The following is a 26,499-nucleotide window of genomic DNA, read 5'->3' as shown; positions in this document are numbered from 1 at the left end:
GATCAGTGAAAAAAGGGCTAAGTGAGATCCACCCAACCCAGTGGGAGTGGCATCCCTGGGACTTTCCACTGGCCAGACCCAGCCTCCCAGCTCCTCATGTCTCATCACCACTTTCCCGACTACAGCGATTCCCAAGAAAGGCTGGTGCGAGAGAGTGAGGCAAAGGGGGGAAGAGTCTGACCCTTTTCTAGCTGCTTTAGATGGAGTTATCATCATTCGAAGTAGAAATCTATGCAGAGATTCTACAGAAACACTGTTAGATGAGATAGTTAAGCCCTGTACTGTCATTATAATGTACAATAATTTTCTTGAGTTCTCCAGCCCAACCCAGAATGTGCCAAAGCCCCATCCACCGTGTGCATTCTGTGAGATAAGGTTATATTGAGTTGCAAACAACATTCACACATTGAAAACTGCTTGTGTTGTATCACATCACACATACAGAACATGTTAAACTCAAAAGACATTTCAAATAGACTGTATAAAAGTTCAAAGCTGTATTTGAGAGACAGACTGTGTTTTGGTATAGTGATATACATTTGCATATTATATTTGTATATAATGATATTAATTTGTGCATTAAATTTATTTAGCTAAGTAAAATGTGTCTTTGAGGATCTATTTATCATAATGGGCAGTGGCTTTAAGATAATTTTGTTCTTTTGTTGCAATAGTCAAATGTTATTTTTTTCCCCCAATAACCAGTGTTTTATTCTGAGATAGCGATCTCATGTTATATTGGAAAAATTAAAGAAATTCTTTTGTAATATTTGACAAGCCTAGAAGTTAGAATGTTGCATGGAAAGTAGTAAAATACACATTGACATTTGCTTTTAATTGTTGTAACCCTTGTATCAATTTGAGTAGAACATTGAGGATGCGGTAGTTATTTAGTCATGGAAAGGAAAAATAAGACTTGTTTACCAAATTGAAAAGAAGTTAGGAACGTGATTTTCTCAAAAGTACATTTCTACTCAAATGCACTCTCCCACTTCAAGTTATTTTCCTAATTATATTTTATATGTGATGATTTTTTACTAAGTTTAAGCCAATCTGACCCAGAGGCAGGCTAACCTAGGTGTTTCCCTAGTGACTTGCATTAAGCACTATTTTTAAAAATTTTTTATTGAAATATAGTTGATTTACAATGTTGTGCTAGTTTCAAGTGTACAGCAAAGTGATTCAGTTATACATATAGATACATATTCTTTTTCATATTCTTTCCCACTGAGGTTTATCACAGGATTTTGAATATAGTGCCATATAGTTGGACCTTGTTCGTCTGCTTTATATATAGTAGTTTGTATCTGCTAATCCAAACTCCTCATTTATCCTTCCCCCATCCTGTTACCCCTTTAGTAACTATAAGTTTATTTATTTTCTATGTGAGTCTGTTTTGTAAACAAGGTCATTTGTATCATATTTTAGGTTCCACATATATATGATATCATATGATATTTGTCTTTCTCTATCCGATTTACTTCACTTAGTATTATAATTTCTAGGTCCAAAGGACTATTTCTTGTAGAAGTTCTCCCTGTGTTATTCAAGTCAACTCAGCTCCCACCCTCCTTTTTTCATGATTTAGACCTCAGAGATGGCCCGTGCCATGTCTGTGTTCCACATCAAGCATCAGATGGTACTGATTTCCAACAGACTTGGGTATGAACCCCAACTTAGCTATTTACTTGCTTTCACTCATCCTTCCTGAGTCTTATGTTTCTCTTCTGTAAAATGAAGATAACACCTGTGTGAAAATGTTGTAGTGAATATTAAACAAGAACAAATGCATGCAAAGACTTAGCATGAAGCAATAGCCTTATAAACCTCAATATTTAGGCTTCACGATTTTAGTAGGAAGTAGTTTTTATCTCTGTTTTACAGATGAGTCAGCTGAGGTTGGTAACTGATCCAGGGTCACCAAATTTGTTTTATGATTTCAAGTCCAGGGCACTTCAATCCCCTTGGCTGCTTCTGGACCAAGACTGCAGAAACTGATGAAACAGGAAGCACTGATGGTTAGGTGTGACCACTCAGATGAGCTCTAGCTGCCGTGAAGGTGGCAATTCCCAGTTCTTTTTCCTCTGACATTCCTTTAATTCTGTGTGATTCACAGTTTCTGTTTAACAACTGAAACTCCATTCTTTTCTCTCCTGCTCACAAAAGCCCAGGGATAGGGAGAGTGTTTATAGTAGGGTTAACATGCAACCTACCCCACCCCCACCCCCTAGCATGTTATCACTGATAGTGAGTTTCTTTGAACACAATACAACTTATTCCAACATGCCATAGTCAGAAAGTGCTGCATAAGATGTATTCTAGGAGAATAAATAGGTCATTTGGTAGTACAGGGTTCCTGTTGGAGAGTGATGAGAAGATTGGTGGGGTCAATGGGAGTCTAAAAAGTGGAGAATTGATCTCACAGGTAATTGGAGGTTTTTAAGTAGGAAAGCAGCAGGAGTAAAATGGTGGTTTGCAGGGGGTTTCAGAAGCCAGAAAGCCTGGAAGCCAGGGGATCCACTGAACTATTGAAGTGAACTAGACTGAATGAGATGAAGGCCTGAACTAAGTCAGTGGCAGTGTGAATGGAAAGGAATGAACAGATACAAGAAGGCTTGTGATAGATTGGATATGCATGGGCAAGCAAGGAAGGAGAGGGGTCAAGTGATAAAGCAGATTTCCTTCTTTAATTCTATTTTCAGAAATGTAAACTATAATGATCTTGTGGCCCAAGGACTCAGAATCCTGATGGAGGAAAGGAGAAAATCCAGAATGTGCTGAAGGGCAGGGAAAACCCAAGGTTACACGTTGGCAGGACATGGTTCCTAAGAGGTTTTTTTTTTTTGGCTCCACCACTTGGCATGTGGGATCTTAGTTCCCCAACCATGGATGGAACCCATACCCCCTGCCGGGGAAGCTCGGAGTCTTAACCACTGGACTGCCAGGGAATTCCCTACAGTCCTTTTGTTATTTTTGGCCGAGTTATTTGGGTAACCTGCTGTATGTTTTCAGATCCTAGGCTAAGTGACTTTGTGATTAGTCATGGAGACATGCTGCTGTCTGAATTTAGGACTTGATTCTGGAACATTGCAAGTGATGTTCTGGTGATAGAAAGCACTTGGTGAGTTATTCTCTTTGGCATCTCACCAGCCAGTAACTAAATGTTTGCAGTGACTCAGAAAAGACTTTCTGAACCTGACATTGAGATCATCTGATAGATTGTACACCCCATGACTCTGGGTATAGGCTTCCTTAAGGGCAGAGATTTTTGTTTTCTTCACAGCTGTATTCCCAACAGAGAACAGAGCCTGTCACTTAGTAGATGCTCAATAAATAATTGTTGGATGAGGAAATGAAGCCAGGGGTTACGAGTGCCTGGCTCACCACTGTACCCAGTGCTGCATGCCATGCTGATGGAATTGAGTTGAAATGCGTTGGACAGCATTTGGGCTGGTTACACAAAATTTATTTGGTTTTATATGCTGTGAAATACAGGAAAATCATGTTCAGTCGATAGCTGTTTATATGGAATGTTAAGCAATAACAAAACTATATTCGTCCTTTTGCCAGTGATGAGCTGGAACGATTTATGGAAAATCAAGGTGCGTCCAGTCCAGGTATCCTCATTTTAACAACAAGCCTCAGCAAACCTTTCATGCGACTGGAAAAGTATGTTACACTCTTGCAAGAGTTGGAACGGCATATGGAGGTAAGGGAAGGTGAACTGTTTTAAGCTCGCATACAAAGTATGGACCTCTGCTATGGAGGCAGCAGCCAGTCTGCCTCCAAACTAGCCTTGGTGAGGAGTTCAGGAAGAATCTTGGTTTCAAAATTTACTTGATCCAGTCTTCCCTCTTCCCGAGCTTTTAGTTTTCCTCTTTATGCAACAAGATAAGAAGGGGACTTTTTTCTTTCCTCTGAAGATTTTTAAATTTTTGGACTTATTTTTATTAATTTTTTCTAGCTTTATTTTTGAGGTATGACTGACCAATAAAAACTGTATGCATTTAGATTGTATAACGTGACTTTTAAAAGGTGTATAATGTGATTATACACGTACTTTGTGAAATGATGACCATACAATCAAGTTAATTAGCACATCCACCACTTTTTTTGTGTGAGAACTTTTAGTGTCTTTTTTTTAGCAACTTTCAAGTATACAATTCAGTGTTATTAACTATAGTCACCATGCTGTACATTAGATCCCTCGGATTTACTCATCTAATAACTGAAAGATACTCCTTCTTTATTATTAAATATTCATGGTCATTCTCCCTCCCCTCCCTTCTCCCAGCCTCGGTCTTGCTCATTGGTTGATTCAGATGGTGGTTCTACAGAGAGATCTTTCACCAAGAAATCTTCTGTTGCTCTGATATATGAACCAATTTTCTTGTGGGAGATAAACAAAGCAAAACAGCATCAGAAAATGCGCAGAAAATTTTTTTTATTATTATAGACAGGAGCATTTATCCCTAGGTCACTGCAGTCATTCAGCTTTCTGAGGCTAGGTTACAGTGGAAGATTCTGGTATTTCTTGAAAGAAGAATAAATGGGTCCACTCTTAGTTTCTTTCTTTATGCAGCCAGATATCTCCATCAAAGTCCCCTTGCATTTTTTGCCTCAAGAGCCCAAATCCTCTTATTAAAAGCCCGTCAACAGGGGTGGCTTCTTGAGTGGTTCTTGTGTGCTGGAGCCTGGGGGATGGGGTTGTGGGTGGGTGAGGGGGGCCTGGAGGCTGCATTTACCCTACTTGTTCTTCCTGTGTCTGGGGAAAGGTTTTGAGGTTTGAAAGGGTTTGAATATCTTTAAAGAAAAAGGTTGCACACTGCCGGTCATGTCAGCATTTGTAAGGATTGAAAGTGTGTACTCTGAGCGAAACCACATTCTCAGGTTCTTTGACCTGCCAGAAATCTGCAGGCAGTGGGGAGCCAGTGAGTAATGCCAGCCAGAATGAAATTTCAGTTAGAGCCCAGCAAGGTGTTGAGCCCTGGATGGCTTTCCAAAAGCTAAACCAATTTGCTGAATCGTTTGAGATTGGCCCCTCCTGGTTTCTCACAAAAATTCAGAAATGAGCAGCCTCAGGTTCCGTGACTGCTCAGTGCTGAAGTGCAAATATTAATACACGCTTCACTGGAGGAGATAAAATCCCAGGTGCTCCTCCTGCCTGGATCCTCTGTCTTGGAGCCTGTTTCCACTCCTTCTCCATGTGCTGGTGGTCCCCTGCCTTTGGCTGCCTTTCATTTCCCACTATGAGATTATACATACCCCAAGTATGAATCCACCATCTGATAAGACACTTTATCCAGCTTTCTGATCATTGAGCATGGCTGCCGGCTCATGATAGAGTAACATTTGAACTTCGCAGTGGTCAGCTGATTTGGGGAAGGATGAGTTTATAAAGGAATACAACCTTTCTTTTCATAAGCAGTGCTGTTCTTGGCTTGGGTTAGACCCTTAGTCTACTCAGCTCTGTATTTTATCACCGGAGGCTGGTTGCACAGCAGATATCTTCCCATTACTCCAGCTGAAGTTCAAAGTTTAGCTGGATCTCTCCCCAAGGAGCTCCACTTTCCTTTCATAAAGAGTTATGCAGGTGTGGACTCCTCAAAGCCATTTAAAAAAAAATGGCTGTTTATTCGTTCTGAAGCTAATTCATTTTTTGACTGTACTGCCCAGCTTGTGGGATCTTAGTTCCCCAACCAGGGATTGAACTGTTGCTGCCTGCCTTGGAAGCACAGAGTCTTAACCACTGGACCGCCAGGGAAGCTCCTCAGAACCATTTTTGAACCTGTTCACTTTTGGGGATTGTAAGTCCCGTGAAATTGCAGACCAAATAAGCTTGCTGAAGAAGGAGCACATGGTATAAACTTGGAATTTTTTTCCCGTCCGCCAGGTTTAGTCTGCTGAAAGAAAATGGAGGAGGTTTAGCATGTGAGATTGGATTGATTTTTCTGAGTACCACTCAGTTTCTACATTTCCCTACCTCTTATCATTTAATAACAACATGACCTAATGATGACCCCAAATAATTATTATTTATTATCCACAGTATAATAGCAGAAGGGGAAATGGAAACCCTTGCCTCAAAAACCAAATATGTTACCAAATATATAATGTATTCTGAACTGTCTTAATTTCTTCATCACCTAATCATTAAATGTGCTGAGATTCCAAAGGCTCAAGTGTTGTCTTATTTTTTAATCTTGAAGTTAACATATAGCAAAACTGATTTTTTCCTTTGAGGTACAGTTCTATGACTTTTGACCTATGTACAGATTTGAGTTACCACCGTCACTGATGCCATACACAACAGTTCCATCATCCCTCAAAAATGTCCTCTTTTGATCTCTTTGCAGCCACACCTTCCTCCCACCCCACCCTCTGGCAACCACTGATCTGTTCTCCTTTAATACTGTTTTAAAATGTATTCCTTTGATAGGATACGCATCCAGATCACCAGGATATTCTGAAAGCAATCGTAGCATTCAAAACTCTCATGGTAGGTGCTGCTCTAAAATTATTATTCTCTATTTCGTAGTCTTTGTTCTAAAACAGTGACTTGTGTGTAATGTTTCTTTCCTTTTGCAAAGGTCTTTGGAGTGGAAACAGTAAGCTCTAGTGACCGTATTGCAGTGATTGTTTCATTTAATGTTGTCTTCCAAACATCATGCTTACCTGTGAAAGGTTGCCAGGCTGAGGGTGTAAAGTACTCACATTTGAAGTCTCTGCCACATTAAGCATGGCTGTGTAGGTGGGGGCTTTCTTTTGTCTCTTTGTCTTTACCCCTGTGTTGCTCACCTTACGTCTGTGCAACTCGTCCTTCACTGATTGGCATCAATACTGGATTCATCTACTTATGCCAAAAAGTGTGAGTCTATTCTTTGCATAGGAAAAAGAAATCCTTCATCAAATCTAAAAGGAAAAAAAAACCAGCTAAAATGCAATTGCCGTATACAGATTGCTATCAAAGATACCTTTATCTTAAATCTCGAGCATGATGGCTTAATGTCCTCTTGAAACCACTGATGTAAAACCGCTTGGTGGCATTTTAGGAGGAAAGTAAACGTTATTTGGGGTGATTGATTAAGTTGAGCTTCATTTTAGACATTTCCATAGTATTCCAAGTGATGGGGATCGATGTTCAGTTATTGATTCTTGCTGTAAGATTATGATACACCTTTCACCATCACCTCATTTTTGTTGCTGTTGAAAGATCTGTACCTGACGTGTCCACAGTTAAACAGCAAGTTGAAGACCAGAGAGTAAGGTATCAGGTTAAATTTGCTGTGGGAGACAAAAAATGGTCAAATATTGGCAGTTTGACATGGTTCAACCTAATAGAGCAGGGCCACTGAAACCTGTGGCATTTGTTATTGTTATTTTTGTCCCCTTTCTTTTTTCCTGTGTAGATTGAATATAACATGTCTCTTTTGAAAACAAATTAGCTCTAATCATTTTACATGTTGTACAAGTTGCTTTGATGGTTATAGTATACTTACTCCCATTCCAGGTGCTTCAAAAATGTATCAGTTTAGTTCTTCAAGCTTTCATTTACCTGAAAGGGACAGCAGAGATTTTATAGAAAACACATCCCAAGATGCTATGACAGTCATTTGGAAACAGGAATATAACTAATCATATGCTTATTTTCATATTCAATTTGGATTGAATACTGTTAAATTATTTTAAGATAACCGCATTTTATGAAACAGTCATATATATATATAGTAATTATAGCCTACATATTGTTTCTTGGCTTGTATTTTCAATTTGTATTTGTGCAATTCAGTTGTATCTCTTTTTCTAATCCTTTTAAGGATAAAAATGAACTTAGTACTTTTTATAGCAACCTACTACTGGTCCCAAAACAAAGTGAGGCACAGTGCACATGTTTCATTATAAAATCAGTTTGAGTCACTGTGGCATAAGGAGTTTAATTTTCTCTTTTTCAATAACTCTTGGAGTTATTTTATAAATTAAGATGTTATTTGGTTGGAAACTGAGTTAGAAAAATAAGATTGCTTTGTAACTCAAAGCACTGTTTATGCAAAGATAGACAAGATGGAGGGGAGGTGGAGCCAACGGGGATGCCAAGCAGCAGATCTGAATGTACTGTCCCCGTTTGATGTAATTCTGCTTATTTTCCCATACTCCTTGCGGGGAGGGAGAGGCAATCCCCTTCTACCAGTTTATCTTGATGTTTTGACAAAATGAGAAGTAGCTCTTCCTTACAAAATGTCTGGGTCCTCAAGGCCAGCAATTTAAAGTAGTAGACCTTTCTGTCTGTCCAGAATGGAGCTGGTGATGGGATTTGCGATGAAGAACAGGGACTCAGTGGAAATCTGAGAGTCGAGAACCACATCTTATTTTAGTCTTGTTTTAGGTCTGTTTCGGAAGAATTCCTATTCCATTATGTTCTGCTTTGGTTCCGTAGGGGCAGTGCCAAGATCTCAGAAAGAGAAAACAGCTGGAGCTGCAGATCCTTTCGGAACCTATTCAGGCATGGGAAGGGGAGGATATTAAAACCTTGGGGAATGTGATCTTTATGTCACAAGTCATGGTACAGTGTGGAACAAGTGAGGTAAGTGGTTTCACAGCTCAACACCACCTCTTCCATCTCTTCTCCCATATGTTTCTTCCTTTATGTCTTCTCCCATCAAGGTCAAACACTCGAACTTTCGCATCAGAAACTGAGGACCTCTTCTTTGCCCAGCCCTCTGCTTGGTGCTGTGGGAGGGAGTTAGGAGGAAAGAACAGCCATGATCTTGATCTCTGCCTTCAAAGTACTCATTAGAGACAGATGAAAACCCAAACTGCAACTGGAAAACAAATCAAAATAGTCCATGACAGATTGTGACATCCCAGCAGTAGATTCCATAGAAGTTCAGAGAAGGGAGAGAGCAAGGAAAGACTATATGGAGACAGGACCCGAGGAGGGGGCCATGAAGAGAAGAGGGGAAAATTTTGTAAGGGAGAGGTCCTTATTGTCTCAGGAGAGAGCACGAACTTGGCGGCCTTTGTTCTTCAGGGCACTTGATTGGGAGCAGAGGAAACCTCCCAGGCAGAGTGCAAGAGCGAGCTGATTGAGAGGCAGGTTGTGAAGAATGTCGGATGTCAGGCAAGGGTAGTTCAGATGGAACCCTGCCAGGCCTGAGTGGTAGAGAAACACAATCAAAGGGCTGTTTACGACACCATCTGGCAGCCGTACATGTCCACTAAACTGGAGGGGATGGGGCTGGAGACAGGCCAGCTGGGTTGGAAAGTGGTAAGTAAGTACCTCCCCCTCCCAGGAAGGTGATGGTGGAGAGAATGAAACTTAGGGGGGCAAGTCTGAGACCTGTTTGGAAGGGAAAGCCTATAGGAAGTGGTGAGCCATGGGCTAAAAGAGATGACAGATGTCATTTCAGACCTGGTAACTTTCAAGTGATGGTTGGTATACAGATGGAGGTGACTTGTAGGCAGGTGTTGAAAAGGTATAGAAATGTGGGTAGGAGGTCAGAATTAGAGGTAGAGGCTTCCATGTCGCTGACAGATGTGCTTTCTTGGGAAATAAAAGTCCAGAAAGAAGCACAAAGGCCTGAAGATGGATTTTATCTTTTAGGAAGGGGGCGGGGTAGGGGAAGAAGATTGATTACATCACCTGGCATGATTTATTGGGTATTCCAATCATCTTCTCCTTCCCTAAATATCTTCTTCTACTCCCTGACAGGTCTGTGTCAGAGATTCATTTGGGTTAATGTGGTTACCAAAGAGGAAAGTGGGGAGGAATAAATTAGGAGTTTGGGATTAACACATACCAACTACTATACATAAAGCAGATAAACAACAAGATTCTACTGTATAGCACAGGGAACTATACTCAATATCTTGTAGTAACCTATAATGGAAAAGAATCTGAAAAAATATATATCTGAATCACTTTGCCATACACTTGAAACATTGTAACTCAACTAAGGCTTCAATAAAAAAACACTAGAAGAAAAATAAGTAATCTCATGTAAAATGCAGATACCCTGGGGAAAGTTACTGTAGCGACTCTAACAGTCTTTCATACCTTTGGGATAAACCTCTTGGGTAAAGCAAGAAGGAAATAGTGCCAGAAAAAGAAAGTGGAAGATAGAGGGAAATTAGGGGAGTGTGTTGTCATGGAAATTCCAGAAAGAACATTTAAAAGCGGCCAGACTGCTAAGGTCTGCAGAAGGTTCAGAGTATGGAGACTGAGAAGCCATGAGATGTCACAAAAAGGCAGTGATTGATGACTTTGAGAGAATGACAAGGGTGCAGTTATGGAGGGATCAATGGGGAGAAAAAGAAAGCAGCCAGTAATTTGGCAATAAAACGTCAAGAAATAAAGCCACAGGGGGCAGATGAAAGCCTATGAAATGGACAGGAGATGTGCCTATGCTAAAGGCAGCAGAAAAAGCGAGTTAGACAGGAGAAGTGGCTGGAAGCAGAAGCAGGAGATAAGATGTCTGTAGAAGGAAGCCAACCAAGAGAAAGATGGGAGAGAATGCAGAACACTTGTTAGAAAAATTAGCCTTGAAAGGTTGCTCTTCTCAAGCAGGAGGAAGGGGATGGAACTGGGCTTGAGGATAATTGTAGGTAAGATGGCTGGACGTGCAAGCCCAGCGACATCTTTGGCATTTACTCACTGCATATCTGCTCAAGGAGTTCAGAGAAGCATTTGTGTCCAACATTTCCTTTCAGTTCAGTTCAGTTCAGTTGCTCACTCATGTCTGACTCTTTGCGACCCCATGAACTGCAGCACGCCAGGCCTCCCTGTCCATCACCAACTCCCAGAGTTCACTCAAACTCACGTCCATCGAGTCGGTGATGCCATCCAGCCATCTCATCCTCTGTCGTCCCCTTCTCCTCCTGCCCCCAATCCCTCCCAGCATCAGAGTCTTTTCCAATGAGTCAACTCTTCGCATGAGGTGGCCAAAGTATTGGAGTTTCAGCTTTAGCATCATTCCTTCCAAAAAACACCCAGGACTGATCTCCTTTAGAATGGACTGGTTGGATCTCCTTGCAATCCAAGGGACTCTCAAGAGTCTTCTCCAACACCACAGTTCAAAAGCATCAATTCTTCGGTGCTCAGCTCTTCGCAGTCCAACTCTCACATCCATACATGACCACTATTTCCCTCTTTGTTTTATGTGGGTATGGTAATTACTGTGTAGTTACTGATTAACAGTAATTTTAGGAAGAGTTTAACACATGGGTTAAGAGCAGCAGTCCCCAACCTTTTAGGCACCAGACATGGGTTTTGGGGATGACAATTTTTCTACGAATGGGAGAGGGGTGGCAGGATGATTTGGGGATGATTCAAGCACATTACATGTATTGTGTACCTTATTATTATTACATCAGCTCCACCTCAGATCATCAGGCATTAGATTGCAGAGGTTGGGGACCCTTGTGTTAGAGCATAATAAATTTCTTATCACTTGAACCCTTTTATTTGGCCACTTTTCAAAGTAAAATCATTTTCACTTTGAGAACCTCAAGACTTATAGTGTGCTGTGGTTGCATCATGGGCAAGAAGGCATTAACAGTGTGACTTTTCAGGCTTCATGCTTGGGAAACAAGCATGGTCATTTGTATTTAACTGTTGTGTATAGATGGACTTCCCAGGTGGTGCTAGTGGTAAAGAACCCGCCTGCCAATGCAGGAGATGGGGGTTCGATCCCTGGGTCAGAAAAGTCCCCTGGAAAAGGAAATGGCAACCCATTCTGGTATTCTTGTCTGGAAAATTCCATGGACAGAAGAGCCTGGTGGGCTACAGTCCACAGGGTCACAAAGAGTCGGACACAACTGAGCGACTGAGCACACACGTTGTGTATAGGAAAGAGACAGATAAACTGGATTTATATACATTTCAAAGTACAATTAAACAAGTTTTCTACTTTTAAGTTGGGTATCTTTTTTTAAAAAAATTACTATTTGTGTTTCATTGCCTTATATAAGATCTATCTTACAAAAATTCCAGGAATTCTTAATAAACAAAATGTGCAATTTCTGTTTACATGTAGTCTTTTTCCCTCCACTTCAGGAAAAAGAGGAGCGGTACCTCATGTTATTTTCAAGTGTTTTGATAATGTTATCTGCAAGTCCTCGGATGAGTGGCTTTATCTATCAGGTTAGTAGATTTCATATAAAGCAACAAGACAGATAATGAAAATAAGTTTTCCTCTAGATGCACTGTTTCCACTCTGTATAAAGAGCTCCAGCCAGAAAAGGCAGAATGTTCTGACCCTTTGTATAATTAAACAATTTATGAGAGCAGATATTCCTTTGAACATATACCTTTGTGTTAGCATAATGAGTTTATCCTGAACCTCCACTGCTCTGGTTATGAGATAGGTCATGAATGTGTAAACAGAAATCAAAGTCTGCAACTAAGTAAATTAACAGCAGCATTTTCCAGGCCTAGATCATATGATTATTGCTGAGAAGATATAAAGCTGACAGTTGCCTCTGTGATTGTCTTATTACAGTCACATTATATGACCCAAGTTTCTGAGATGGAAGTCATTCAACTCCTTAGGAAATTCAACTCCTTTCAGTTGACTCCCAAGACACTGAGTGTTATAAGTTATTGTTGCCTATCCTATCTTGGCCTAGCAATGACTAATTTTCATGAAATTTGAGTTTTTGCTTTGTTGATGGACTCTCCTGAGAATCTGTTAGAAGGGTAAACTGTGATTTAATCCTGACCTCATGATTTATGGTGTGTCAGCAAAACATAACCCACATTTTCCCGTTGCTTTCTTGTCTGATTAAAATTTAAAGCAGAGAAACACATTATCTATTGACAGACTGGAGAAATATGTCTCACCATAATTCAGCAGTGGTTCCTAAGAGGGTCAGAAAATCTAACAAAAACAGAGACATGTATAACCACAGAATTAATGGGGATGTTCTTTTTCTGGTAGGGAAAGATACCAGTAGCAGGAATGGTGGTGACTAGATTAGATGAAATTGAAGGGAATGACTCCACATTTGAAATCACAGGTAGGTAATTTTCTCTTCTTCAAATCCTTTTCAAAATGAAGTGGGGTTTAAATAAATAAACACTATTATTTTCTGTTATATAGTCCATGAGCAAGTTTTCCATGGACATGGTAAAGTATATTCCATTTCCTTGGATAATTAGGTTACAGCAAGAGGAGGGAAGACTTGTGGTCATTCATGAGCCTCAGCTTGGCCATTAGTTTCAATCTTCTCTTGCATAAGAGCTAAGAAATAACAAGATGGACTGATGTAAATACAGTTTTCTCTCCCTTCTGTCATCTATTCCCTGGTGGCAGAGGAGCCAAAGATGTGAACTTTTATCAACAATTTTATCATCAGCCTATGAATTAGCAAGATTTGTGTTTCTAAAAAGTGCTGAAAAACCATGAAACTTTCCTCACAGTTTGAGCAATCTGCCACACCTTGGTCATGCCCCCCAACTGGCCTGTTGTCCCTTTTGCCAAACCTGTTTGATGTAATGGTTGCACGTTTTTCACGGATACAACTCAATGGCTAACACTAGGATGCTGGCCCCAGACCTTAACCCCTTCTTTCCCAATAGGGAGTCCGAGATTTGGTGTTGGCCTAAAGACCAGTCTTAGTTGGATCTGGCTTCACCTTTGATATTGGGTAAAGCAGTATGCTATTCTCCTTTTAGACTATGAACTAGATGGGCCCTGTGCTTAAATTTGGGGACTGTGAGTTTGTTTAGATTGAAGTTTTATATTACTTCCAAGATTCTATAAGCAGTAGAAATCAAGGATGGTTTTATAAATCAAATACGAGTATTTATATCTTTATTATCATGGCTTATCTGTTCCTGATAAAAGAGTTTCAACAGGGTTAACTCATAGCTATGAAAACTTCTCAAGATAGACACCCAAGTCCTAGCTGCACAAAGTGTGTTTATGAATGAGGCAAGCTCAAGGTCCTCCTTGTCTTTTGTTTCCAAATGCTCCTAATCGGGTGATCCAGGTAACATAGTAGAGAGAATTGTGGTCCACTGTGGCAACAACCAGGACTTCCAGGATTGGCTGGAGCATCTGTACAGGCTGATCAGAGGACCTGCCTCTTGCAGTTCATTATCCAAAACATCATCGTCGTCTTGTAGTGCTCACTCCGTAAGTAGTGTGTCTGTCCTGTCCAGGGATTATTGAGTCTCTTGTCAAATCTTGCCTACTGAGGACTTACAAGAGTGGTGAGCATGCCCTTAGCCTTTGGATAGTTTGGATTTGTAGGATTAGAAGTACAGTCAAACCTCATTAATTCTGCTTTCTTATTATCAGGGAGGCCCATCCCAATTAACACAGAGTTTGAGATATGCAGCTTTGTTTGACAGTTATTAAGGTACTCCAACTGAACAGCTAGCAAAGTTTTTCTAACCAGAAGTCCTGCTAAGATGTTTTAGTGATAAACAGGATTTATTTTACTTAGCAACCGTTATGCTCATCAATGCTTTGGCTCCCATCCTTTGGCCACCTGATGCGCCGAGCCGACTCATTGGGAAAGACCCTGATGCTGAGAAAGATTGAAAGCAAAAGGAGAAGGGGGTGACAGAAGATGAGATGGTTAGATAGCATCACTGACTCAATGGACATGAATCTGCACAAACTCCGGGAGATAGTGGAGGACAGAGAAGCCTGGGGTGCTTCAATCCATGGGGTCGTGAAGAGTCAGACACGACTTAGCGACTGAACAACAACAGCGTGCTTGTATTAATAATGTGCTAAGGCAAAAGAGATAGTTTACCTTCTTAAGTACTGAAACATCTCCATGTAATCCCATTCATGCTATCACATTTCTTCATTAACCTTTAAGGGTAAACTTTGAGAGCTGCCTCCTTCTGCTGTATCACAGAGTTCACGGAATTTGAATTGATGAGATTTTACTGTACTTGCTGAGTGAGACTGAAGATGTGTTGTGTTGTCTGTTAACATTCAAACCTGTGATGCTCAAATTCCAGTTTTGAGCATCGTGTGTTGTGAGAAGAAAAAGGGCTTTTGGCATCAGATCTGGGTTCAAATCTTGACTTTGCCGATTGCTGACTGGTTACTTCGCTTTGCTAAAGTTTGCCTTAAGTTTTTCTGAAAATAACCTATGTAAGCACCTAATTGAGTGCCAAACACATGACTGAACTTATTAAATGTTGACTGTTATTCTACTTTCCTCCCTTTCAGGGGAAAAAAAAACATATGACTTGAATGAAATTGCAGGACAGAGGGAGGGCAGGCTCGTGGGATGTGGAATCAGTGTTGTGCTGTTCCTTTGAGGCCCCAAGTCTTGACTGGAGAATGCCAGTTTTCCAACTGGAGACTTGTTTTCCCATCTTTTCCTTTCTGGGCCTGGCTTTTCAGATCCAACCAAGCTATTGTTGTTCTCTCACTGTGTGGCCCAGGGTTGGGTTCATATGGCCAATTGCTACCATCTCATCAGACATTTTCCCAGTCTTTTAGCTCTACTGGACAGCCCCGAGGACCCTTGGAGCCTCCTCAAATTATAAAACCGTGGAGCTTAAGTTGTCTACGACCTGCACCTCCACTTAGACCATCAGCAGCACTAGGTTATAAAGAGGTAATTTTGCTACATATGGTATAAAATGCTTCTGACAAGCTGATTTTGTAGCTTATTAGAGATAGTTCTGTGGGGATGTGCTAGAATTGATGGTAGGCGATACAGTCAGTCAGTCTTGAGTTGCCAGACTCAGTGATTTTTTTTTAATTTCTTAATTTTTCATTTCCCCATTGTCCATCTACACATATGTCTTAAATACCCACAGGCTTTCTGTGCACTGCCTGAGTTTCTCCGGTCTCCTCCTGAAGGGCCTCCGGTTTGCCTTTATGATGATATGATAATTCTATAAATTGGTCATGATGTACACACATCTCAAACAAAAGTCACTTCATTAGCATGAAATTGCTAACCAAGCAGACCCGGTTCTGCATTTTGAATCATTTTGATCTATGAAACCAAATCAGTAAAAGTTTTATGGGACCAAGCCCTGGGTCTGAACTATGAAAGTCTGAATTATTTGCTGCAGTTGGGAAGAAAGAATTTAATGAAAGGAGTGTCTTTAAAAAAGAGGCTTCTAAGCAACAACCCTAGAGGACATTTGATATTTGGGTAGAATGGGGATTTCAAGGTTTGTTTTTTTTTTTTTTTTCTTGTCTCGAAGTTGCAGTCAGGAAATGCCAGTCACTGTCTTCTGAAACTGTGTGGAGTGTTACCTTTTCCATCCAAACTTTTTTTTTTTTTTCCCTAGCATGGTTCTCATCATTTCAGCTTTCAGAAAAGATCCTCATTTATTAGTAACTGTTCTTTAAATAGGTCTTACTGCATGAAGATTTAGGTTTGTGACAGTTATGAGATGTGTCTTAGAATTACGGTGCCAAGGCAGCATATACTTTTGTACCAAATGTGTGTTTTTGATGCGTGACGCAGACTTAGCTCAGTTTTGAGTTTGTTTTGATTTAAAACACCATGCCATTGTTTCACTTGTTGCCTCCAATGCTTAGTGCAGTAAAAGTAGAACAATGTTTGGATACTAGAGGATTTTTTGATCTTTTCAACCTGACATGACAGGAAAATAATCCTTGAGCTGAATCTTTATTATGTACCTCTATTCAGAATTTGGCCAGAAAACAGCCCCAGAGATTGGCTTTGGAAATTGATCGGTGATTCCTGCAATCATCCAATTTTCTCCTCTGATTACCTTAACCAGGAGTGCCACTTCATAGTTACCTAAGTCCCCTTTTTAATGATGGATATTTTGTAATTGTCAGTTACTAAATTCAAATTAAGGTGAGCTTTGAAGGGTAAAGTTGACTTAATCCTTCACAGAACTAATCCATTAAAACTAAGGCATGATCACTTTGTTTCTGCTGAGAGAAGTGAGTTATTAATATGTTCTTACTATATAGTGTGTATTTCAGTAATTTTCAGCATTTGTAATTCTTCACAGAACTGTATTCCTTGGGCTTTTGCATGACGATATTGCATCTGAAACTAATGTGGGAAACATGATGATATTCTCTCTGTGTAATTTATGATAACACTAACATTTCAAATGTTGTTTTAGAATTATTGATAAATGGATTTGGTCACTATAACCATCGACCTCTCACGCTCATCTTCTCTTTCTTTACATATTCACTTTAGAGGATGTCTTATATCTTAAAGGTAAGGGTAGAACAATATCTTTGGTGTACAGTGACATCATTTAATGCTGTGCTGTAATCTTTGATGAATGAAGCTTTCCTTTATGCTTGTTTTGTCCCTTTTTACAATTGGTAGCTAAAATATGAAGATACATTTCTGACATGTAAGTACTTTCTTCAAAAAAGCAGGCTCTTAGGAAATATGTACAAAAATGAAAAACTCACGTGTGACAAAAATAACAGGAAAAATAGAAATAGCATGTAAAATGTCTGTTTTCCATGGGCTTTTTTTTTTTTTTTTGCTATTTCTATTTTTCCTGTTATTTTTGTCACATGTGAGTTTTTCATGTCTGTCTGCTTTCTAAGGAGATCACTGAGGCTAACATAAAGAAATTAAATTCTTTGTCACATTTATTTGTAAGGTAGCAATTGTTATCCATTCATCCTGTATATATATTGCATGGGAGGTTGGAATAAGATGATCGCTGTTTACTCGGATATTTAATGAGCACTTTTTAGACTTTCTGGTTATTCATATGGCAAATCCAACAATTCATATATCTTTTATCTGCTAATTAAAAATATGCCTTGCTTGGCTGTAAGTACATTATGTGTAACCCCGAATTATTTATCAGGAAATCTTTCATTTGGCTATTGTCTCTGAATACAGGAACTGTACTTAGTCTCTCTGCCTTAATTTTCCTGTCTGGCAAATGGAAGTTGATATTCTTCTTTGTGGGACTGTTGCTAAGGAGAATTTATTAGTTTTGAAGCTCTTTGAAAAGTGGTCTATACCCCACTAGTAGTTATAATTGTTATTTCATTCCCTTAAAACTGTATCAGTGGGGAGTATAAACCCAGTTAGGAGTAGTGTTATTTCTCTAGGAGTGACATCCATTACCATCTCTCCAGATGGTACCCTAAAGGCACTAGGCCTCCTGTATCTGCAGCTTGCTCATGCCATTCTTGGAGCCATTTTTATTGTGTATAGTATTAAATTTTGATACCCTCCTAAGTGAAACTGTAAAAATCAGAGAGCCATTCTACTTAATTTCATTAGCTCTTTTTAATTTTTTTTTTTTGGCGGGGGGTGGGAGAGGGGAGAACCTTAATTCATGAATAAACCTCTACCCTTATAGGAGTCTAGTAAAAGCCCCAAAACGATGAAGAAGTTTCTTCATAAAAGAAAGACCGAAAGAAAACCATCAGAGGAGGAATATGTCATCCGGAAAAGTATGTATGTGTTTTTTATTTTTAGAAAGTTGATTATAGATGAGGAATTTTTTGAAAGCAGAAAATTCGAGCAGTATGTTCTCAGCATCATCTTTCCCATAGGGAAAAATGCATTAAAAAAAAAAAGGCTTAGCCTCCTCTAAGACTTTGGAATAAGCTGTCTCCTGCTGCTTTTCACCTGTATGATTTTTGTGTTGACTATTTGACCGTACCTGGTTTAGAAATACTAAAGGGACCTATTTGCCATGGATACATTTTTCCGTTCTTAGTTTCTGAATGCCTGAGATATTTGCCTTTACTGAGACTGACTCAGTAGACCTGAAGGGAGTTTAATGTTCCGTGATGTTCTCAGTTAGTCAAGGAATCTGCCTGCTGACATACTGAAACAGGGCTGGATTTAGAGACAGACTGCAAAGTCGGTCAGCCAGTGGTTACATACACATTTGCCCCTGTGGCTGGGAACAAGGCACTCTGGGACACACATGAAGGAGTAAGTGCCACTTCCTAAATGGGTGACAGAGCTGTACCTATCAGTCAGAAATAGTCTGGATAAACCTTTGCTAGACTTTAGCTTCTGTATCCCCCATCCCCCACCCCACTCCTAGGTCTGCACATGAGCGTGTGAACAGTCACTTCTAGGATGAGTTGGAGGGGCTTGGGGAGGAGAGGGAGACTCAATGACTAGCCTGGCTGGTTGGGAAAAAAATGTGTTATGTTAGTGGTGGAAATCTTCCTTAGAGAAGGTGAGCCTTGAAATTTGATGGAGAGGAAGGGTGTGGTGTATCGGCTGAGAACTGAGGCCAGTGCTGGCCCTGAAGCCTCTGAGACACGTGGGAGACCCTCTAATTTAGTGTTTCGAGTGGCTTCCAGAGCAGACCACTCGCGGTGCTGAACTCACTGGTGCTGACCGCAGAGCTCCTCGGGGCTACTGTCTCTCTTGCTCCACCATGACAGCTGGTCAGCTTTTCTCTCCTGCCTTGCATGAACACCACTGGTCAGAGAAGCCAGTGCCCAGAGCCCGCGTGCATCATTTCGAGGGTCCAGAGGCGTGTATCTCTGTGAAAAGTCACGATTCATTACATTTGACAGGTACGGCTGCTCTGGAAGAAGATGCTCAGATTCTGAAGGTGATTGAAGCCTACTGTACCAGTGCAAGCTTTCCACAAGGCCATGGCTCAAGTAGGTTCCCCCAGCCACTTTCTCTAATGAGTGATGTTTCTTCGCTACTGCTCACTGCCTCTTGGAAAAAGAGCAAAGCAACCCAGATGGGCTGCAGGGTGTGGAAAGCAGGTGACTTGCAGCAGAGGAGTGGGTACAAGGCTGCATCTTTCAGATAAGCTGGTTTTAGCTACCAAGCGGTTTGTTTACCCACTGTTTCTTTTCACCCAGAGAGAAAGAGAGATGCAAGAATAAAAAAAAGTTGGAGGTGATAGAAATGAAAAAAAAATTTTTTTTTAAAGTCAATTTCCTTTGAAGTACACAAATACCTTCACCAACACTAGTTAGGAATTAAAGAGCCCAAAGGGTTCCTGTGTCTGTGAACTGATGCTAATCTCTTCTTATAGGCAGATTTGGAAAGGAAGTCAAAATATTATCTTTGATCAGCTGCATATTTAAGCAAACAGAGCTTCACCAAGCTCAAGTTTCAGAGTTGCTCTGAAAATCTGGAAATGTAGCTGCTTAGCAGGGCCTGTTGAGAGTGTCTACAATTTATCAGGGACCTATTAGCTGAGGGTATTTCCCCCAGCCTGAAAGTGAGATGATGTTTTCTGATTCTTCCTTGTGCTTTTATAAAAGACATGTCACATGGCTTATGTCCTTGGCCTTTCATTATTAGAGACATTAAGGATACCTGGTGTGAGGGTCTTGCCTCTGCGGAAGACTTGAGCTCTCCCTAAGGCTCCACTGGGACAGCCACTGAGCCCATGCTTGAGCGTGGGCAGGGCTTCCTCGGTGAACCACCCTGAGGGGTGCTGTCAAAGAGACATGTCTCTAAAGGCATCATGGGAAAAGCATTCTATGTGGACTTTGATACATTTGACTTTGAAGGGTAGACTGTCACACCTTGTGCTTCTCAGACCCAACCTGGCTGCAGCTTTGGGCATGCCTAGCCAGTACTCTTGCTTGGAAAATCCCATGGACAGAGGAGCCTGGTAGGCTGCAGTCCATGAGGTCGCTAAGAGTCGGACATGGAGCCTGGTAGGCTGCAGTCCATGAGGTCGCTAAGAGTCGGACATGACAGAGTGACTTCACTTTGACTTTTCACTTTCATACATTGGAGAAGGAAATGGCAACCCACTCCAGTATTCTTGCCTGGAGAATCCCAGGGACAGGGGAGCCTGGTGGGCTGCCGTCTGTGGGGTTGCACAGAGTTGGACACGACTGAAGCGACTTAGCAGCAGCAGCCCTAATAACAAGATTCCAGGAGACAGGAAAGGCAAGTGAGAGCAGTTTTTATCATAGAAACCAGGAAAGAGAGGCACACAAGGAGACACTAGAAGCAGCAGCCCTCCTATGATATCTGACCTCACCTCCCGCCTCCTCAAGTCTTCACTCTGATAGAGACAGGAAATTTGCTCAGAGGTGCAGGCAGGCATTCTCAAGAGTCATATTGTCCCCCCTCCTCCCTGGCCTCCCTTTTATGTGTGGAAAGTGTCTAGCACAGTGCTTCGCACGCAGTAAGCCATTTAGCATCATGGTGTCATGGCGACCAACACCATACATCCCTCTCCAGCCAAAAGTCCTGCTCCCCTAAAACTGATCCCTACTGTTTCTCACTGCGTCCAGTTGGTTGGTCAGTCAGCCAGTCTGCTACCCACTTATTAAGCATCTACGAAGTCCTGGGCCCTGCAGAAGACAGAGACACATCCCCTTCGAGAAAAGCATGGAGATTGAGTGAAGGCAGTGAGTGTTCAGAAATTGAAGGGAATTGGCTTAGAAGAGAGGAAGCCAGTGGCTCAAGGAGACAGAGATTAAGGGATCTAGCTCTCAGAGGAAGGATCCAGAAGGGAGGCGGAGGTTGGAGGTGCAGGAGAGCTGTCTGGTCAGGTCCCATGGCTGCTCTGTCACCTTCTCCATCCCAGAGCCGGGAGATGGTGAGCAGACAGTGGTCAGGACGCCTGCATCTTTGCAGCTGTCGTGATCATCTCCCCACCCTCACTCTACCCTTGATCAAAATGGTCTCCACTGACTCTGCCTCATCCTGTAAGATGGAGAACCAATGGGGGTGAATGATGCTTCTGAAGACTTTTTAAGCATGTTGCATCCCCATGTAGTGCTATGTTCTGCATGATTTTTACTAAAATACAAAACACACAGAGTGGTGGTGTGTCATTCCCCAGAGATGGGCAGGGAGGAGTGGTTGCTGGCCAGGTCTTTGCTTTGGAGGAGGCAGAACAGGAAAGGAGGGTGCCTTGGTTGAGGATAATCTCACAGCAGCCTTTTCACATTGTTTCTGGATACAAAATGTGCCCCCGCCCCCAGGGTTGAAACAATGTATTCAGCCATTTGGAATTTCTCATGTCAGAAAGATTTCATCAGAAAATGTGACTGCTCTTGGGGTGCCAGTCAGCCAGATGCTATCAACAAAGACCCCTCAAAAACAATCGTAGAAAGGAACAAACCCCCAATAAATAATCTCCTCTAGTAATCCCTCTCCTCTGCCTCTGGCTACCCTTGTCTGTAGGTGCTCGCAAAGATTCCGTTCCCCAAGTCTTACTCCCCGAGGAGGAGAAACTCATCGTTGAAGAAACCAGAAGCAATGGCCAGACCATCATTGAAGAAAAGTGAGTAGAGCTGGCTAAACCTTTTCTGATATTTCCAGGGGCTGGAAAGAAGGTTCTGGCAGACCAAGCCTGCACTGAAGGGCAGACCCTCCTCATCAGAGCATGAGGCCCTCTTGGTTGATCGTACAGTTGGGAGCACAGGGGGTGCTGCTCCCAGAACAAAGGGAAGGAGAAAGGAAAGGCAGAGGGGGCAGCCAGCTCCCCGGACAGGAAGGAACTTCAGGGTACAAAGGAATACTGCTCCAGATGGGTTTGGGAGGCATTGGGAAGGCAGCACCAATTCCCCTGCCCATGGCGATGCCCCTCACATTTATGGACTCAGGCACTGGACTTTCAATATTTGACCTCATTTAAACTCCCACAGCAATCCAGTGAGATACACCACCATTGAGATTTACCACCGTTACAGATGAGGAAATTGTGATTCAAGAAAGTTATGTCCTTGACCTACCTTTGCACAGTAATGAGGGTGACCTACCAGGGGAAAATCAGGTTAAATACTTGTTTAAACTTGAGTCATTTCTGAAGTCAGGCCTAAATTTGCATAGGACAGCTTGTTTCATAGCGCTTGGCACCGTCAATATATTTTTCCATCTGGTGTATGAAGTGATACGGCCAAATGGTGAAGCACTTGGGCTCAAGAGAAGAACAGCCCTGGTTCAAGCCCAGATTCTGGTACTTGTTAGCTGTGTGACCTGGGACAAGTTCCTTCCCTTCTCTCTGCCTCAGTTTCCTCATCTAAAAACTGGATGTGATAATGATACTTTCAGGGTTGTTGTGAGGTTAAATGGAATAAGAAGTACAAAAGCCAGCACATGATAATCACTCAATAAGTGATGATCATATAGTAATAGTTATTTACTCAATAGTAATAGTTATTAACTCAATAATAGTAATAGTTTAATTACTATCATTATGGCTACATTCACCCTCCCAACGACTTTATGAGGCTTTCGGGGAATGGGTTACTATCCCCATTTTGTATGTGAAGAAAATGAGACCAAGAGAGGGTGAGAAGAAAACTGGTTACCCAAGGTTAGAGGACTGGTAAGATGTCGAATAAGTGGAACTCTGATCTCCAAAGTCCTTGTCCAGGGAGAGAGTGAGAGAGGAAATGACTCTTCTACAACTCAGCCAAGGTGCTTTATCCCTTTTGGAATACGTGGAATCTTCCAGAAATAATGCCCTGACTTTGTGTCACGTATGCTGGTGAGAAGGGCAATGTGCTCGTGCAGACACTATAGGCAAGGCAGGGCCTGGTGCCATCTCTCATCACAGTATGTCAGGTGATGCCCCCTCCTTCCCCCAGGAGAGAAATCAAAACCTTACGAGTAGCCCTAGTCTCTCTTTTTTTGAATTTTTCTTTTTAAAAATTGAAGTAGAGTTGATATACAATAATATATAAATTACAGGTGTATAATATACTAGTCGCTTTTTCCGTACTCTCCCGAGCCGGGAAGCGAGCAGTGGAGGAGAGAAGTAATAGGAAAAGCGTGATGACTCAGCATTGGAATGAGCTGGTGTGATGGTGGTTGTTAGCCCATAAAAATGAGGGACACAAGGGCCATTCACAGCAGTATCTCTCCCCATCCGCCAGAAAGCTCACTGGTTTTCAGAAACTGTATTTCTATAAAGCTGCTTTTCTTCTTAAGTATCACTTAATACTTCGATGCCAACTATTAATCTCTGAACTTTGTGTTCTAGGAGCCTTGTCGATACTGTTTATGCCTTGAAGGATGAGGTCAAAGAGCTGAAACAGGTAATGAAATTTCTCAGATCCTAACAGCCTCCCTCTTCCCTGCCACGCATGGGTAAACACCCTCAGGAGAAAGCCAGGAACAAGGTGGTGAGGTAGGGATTCTCATTTCCCTTGTGTCATCCAGGTAGGTTTTGTAGATTTTACCATGTGGCCTTGGGTTTCAATTTCTGAGGCTTGCTTATATACCTATTTAGCATTTAAAATAGGGTCCCAAACTTAGTTACAACTTTCATGTTCCCTGACATTTGCAAACAAAATTTAAGAAAAGATAAGTCGTTCATGGGACTTTGCTGGTGGCTCAGACGGTAAAACATCTGTCTACAATGTGAGAGACCTGGGTTCAATCCCTGGGTAGGGAAGATTCCCTGGAGAAGGAAATGGCAACCCACTCCAGTACTCTTGCCTGGAAAATCCCATGGATGGAGGAGCTTGGTGCAGACTTCTGTCCACGGGGTCGCAGAGTCAGGCATGACTGAGCGACTTCATGTAAATAGAACCATAAGTCATGAATTGTGGGCTCCTCTGGCACTCTTCCTAGAGTTTGAGGACTGCCTGTCCTTTGTGATGGGGTAAAGGCTGGATTGCAGGGAGAGAGACCAGAAGCTGGAAGATCACTTAGGAGGCTATTACAGAACTCAGGGTGAGACATGATGAGGTCCTGAGCTGAGGACAGAGAGCCGCTGAGGCTGCAGAGGAGGGACATGGAAGTAAAGGAGATATATCACTGAGTTAGAGCCTGTGAAAAATGGTGCTGTGATGTGGGAATTGAGAAAGACCCAGAGGGCTTCCCTGGTGGCTCAGTGGTAAAGAGTCCACCTGCCAATGCAGGAGACACGGGTTTGATCCCTGACCCAGGAAGATCCCACATGCCCCAGTGTAGCGAGGCCTGTGCACCACGGCTATTGAGCTGGTGCTGTAGAGCCCATGTGCCGCAGCTACTGAAGCCCGCATGCCTAGAACCCATGCTCTGCAACAAAAGAAGCCACTGCAATGAGAAACCTGTGCACCACCACTGGAGCGTGGCCCCTGCTCTCCAAAACTAGAGTAAAGCCGTGCAGCAACGAAGACTCAGCACAGCCAAAAATAAAGTAAATAAATAAAATTATTAAAAAAAAAAAAAAGAAAAGAAAAAGAGCCAGAGATGGAAGATGAAACTTTTTCATCTGGGTAATGTACTTTGATATGGTGGTGCCCTTCATGAAAATCAGAAACTACAGAAGGAAGAGATGTTTGGGTGATGGGGGAGATACTGGGTTCACTTTAGAACATAATGAACTTGAGGGCCTTATAACAAGTATAGGCGGAAATATCAAGTTGGCCCTGGGGGCTGTGGACCTGGTGCTCCTGAGCTGAGACGAGATCAGTGCCAGAGAGAATTGGGGTGGCCTCTTCACAGATACTTGAGTTGAAAGAAAAGAAACAGTAAGTGAAAAGAGTGAGTCAGAAGAGGGCCCAGGCCAGAGCCCTAGAGAATGCTTGTCTTGATATTTCAGGGGTTGGTCAGCGAGAAGTAGAATAATCCAGAAGCTGCTGAGGGAGAGGAGTTTGAGGAGGGAGAGTGTCCTCAGTGGTGAAGGCTGCTAAGAGGTTGAGCATGAGGAGCCCTGTAGCAGGGACTGTTTGTTTGGTAACCAATCAGCCTTTTCCCATCATAGGAGAATAAAAGAATGAAGCAATGCCTGGAGGAAGAGTTGAAATCAAGAAGGGACCTAGAGAAGCTGGTCCGGAGGCTGTTGAAGCAAACTGATGAGTGTATTCGGGCCGAGTCCAGTAGCAAGACCTCCGTTCTCCCATAACCATCACTGTGCGGCTGGCAGAGGGTGCCTGTAGGGTGTCGGGAAATGTCCAGCTGAGTGATCTGACTCAGTTTGCTCACTTCTCTGGTTTTTATTTCATATCTTAGTCTCTCTGTGTGTGTATGTGTGTGTGTGTTTGGATGAGTGTTTGTGATTGTTTGGTTATTGATTGGTTGTTGATTTTTTTGACAGGAGTAAAAAAGCAAGAGGGAGTGGGAGAAGTCTCCCCAGAGTCTTTTCCATCAGTAAGCAAAGGGAAGCTATTGTAGGCAGATGACTCACAGGGTCTTCAGATGGCCTTCAACTCGTAGTGCCTCTTTACCAGCCATTATCCTTGGGTCACTCTTGTTGGGCTGGCTGCTCTCCCCAAGTGGCTGGCCATGGCTTATTAAAATGTGAATTTGACTTTCCCCTAATGCTTCCCTCTACCTGGCAGCCCCTCAGTACCTAATTTACTGAAGGCAACATTTCTGGAACTCTGACTGGGGAAGGTGAAAGGCAAATATGTTTGCCCAGTGATCCAGCTGCCCTTCCCAGACACAGCCTGTGCCACCCTCAATACCCGCTTTTTAAAATGACTACCCTGTCTTGTCTATAAGACCAAGAAAACTGTAGCACCCTTTCTCCTTTCGTGTTGGTTTATTTTTCCATTCTGTGGGTCAGAAGCTCTGGTCACCCACGCCAACCCCAAATCCATTAGCAACCTGCACTGGAGCGTCTTCCCCTCAGTAGCCGACTTGCCCATCTCTTGCCAGTGC

At 42.1% G+C, this 26,499-nt stretch overlaps 1 protein-coding gene across 6 annotated transcripts in view; it reads left to right on the top strand.

Moving 5' to 3' along the window:
• Positions 1–25,947, top strand: part of ARHGEF6 (Rac/Cdc42 guanine nucleotide exchange factor 6) — a 114,642-nt gene extending 88,695 nt beyond the window's left edge. For 3 of the 6 annotated variants that reach the window (XM_055565543.1, XM_055565550.1, XM_055565549.1), the window contains 13 exons: positions 3,571–3,709; positions 6,440–6,499; positions 8,435–8,581; positions 12,053–12,139; positions 12,936–13,014; positions 13,990–14,135; positions 15,460–15,585; positions 17,170–17,190; positions 18,308–18,401; positions 19,491–19,580; positions 22,087–22,186; positions 23,891–23,945; positions 25,601–25,947. In XM_055565543.1, the coding sequence (XP_055421518.1) occupies positions 3,571–3,709; positions 6,440–6,499; positions 8,435–8,581; positions 12,053–12,139; positions 12,936–13,014; positions 13,990–14,135; positions 15,460–15,585; positions 17,170–17,190; positions 18,308–18,401; positions 19,491–19,580; positions 22,087–22,186; positions 23,891–23,945; positions 25,601–25,741 (1,285 nt within the window). In that variant the 3' untranslated portion in view covers positions 25,742–25,947. The remainder of the gene's footprint in view (positions 1–3,570; positions 3,710–6,439; positions 6,500–8,434; positions 8,582–12,052; positions 12,140–12,935; positions 13,015–13,989; positions 14,136–15,459; positions 15,586–17,169; positions 17,191–18,307; positions 18,402–19,490; positions 19,581–22,086; positions 22,187–23,890; positions 23,946–25,600) is intronic. The other 3 variants (XM_055565544.1, XM_055565545.1, XM_055565548.1) reach the window with 3 other exon arrangements.
• The last annotated feature ends 552 nt before the right edge of the window (positions 25,948–26,499 follow it).

Source organism: Bubalus kerabau, chromosome X (genome assembly GCF_029407905.1).
Source record: "Bubalus kerabau isolate K-KA32 ecotype Philippines breed swamp buffalo chromosome X, PCC_UOA_SB_1v2, whole genome shotgun sequence".
NCBI classification, from domain to species: Eukaryota; Metazoa; Chordata; class Mammalia; order Artiodactyla; family Bovidae; genus Bubalus; species Bubalus kerabau.
Note: the sequence above shows the minus strand (reverse complement) of the source record. Positions and strands in the feature narration are given on the sequence as shown.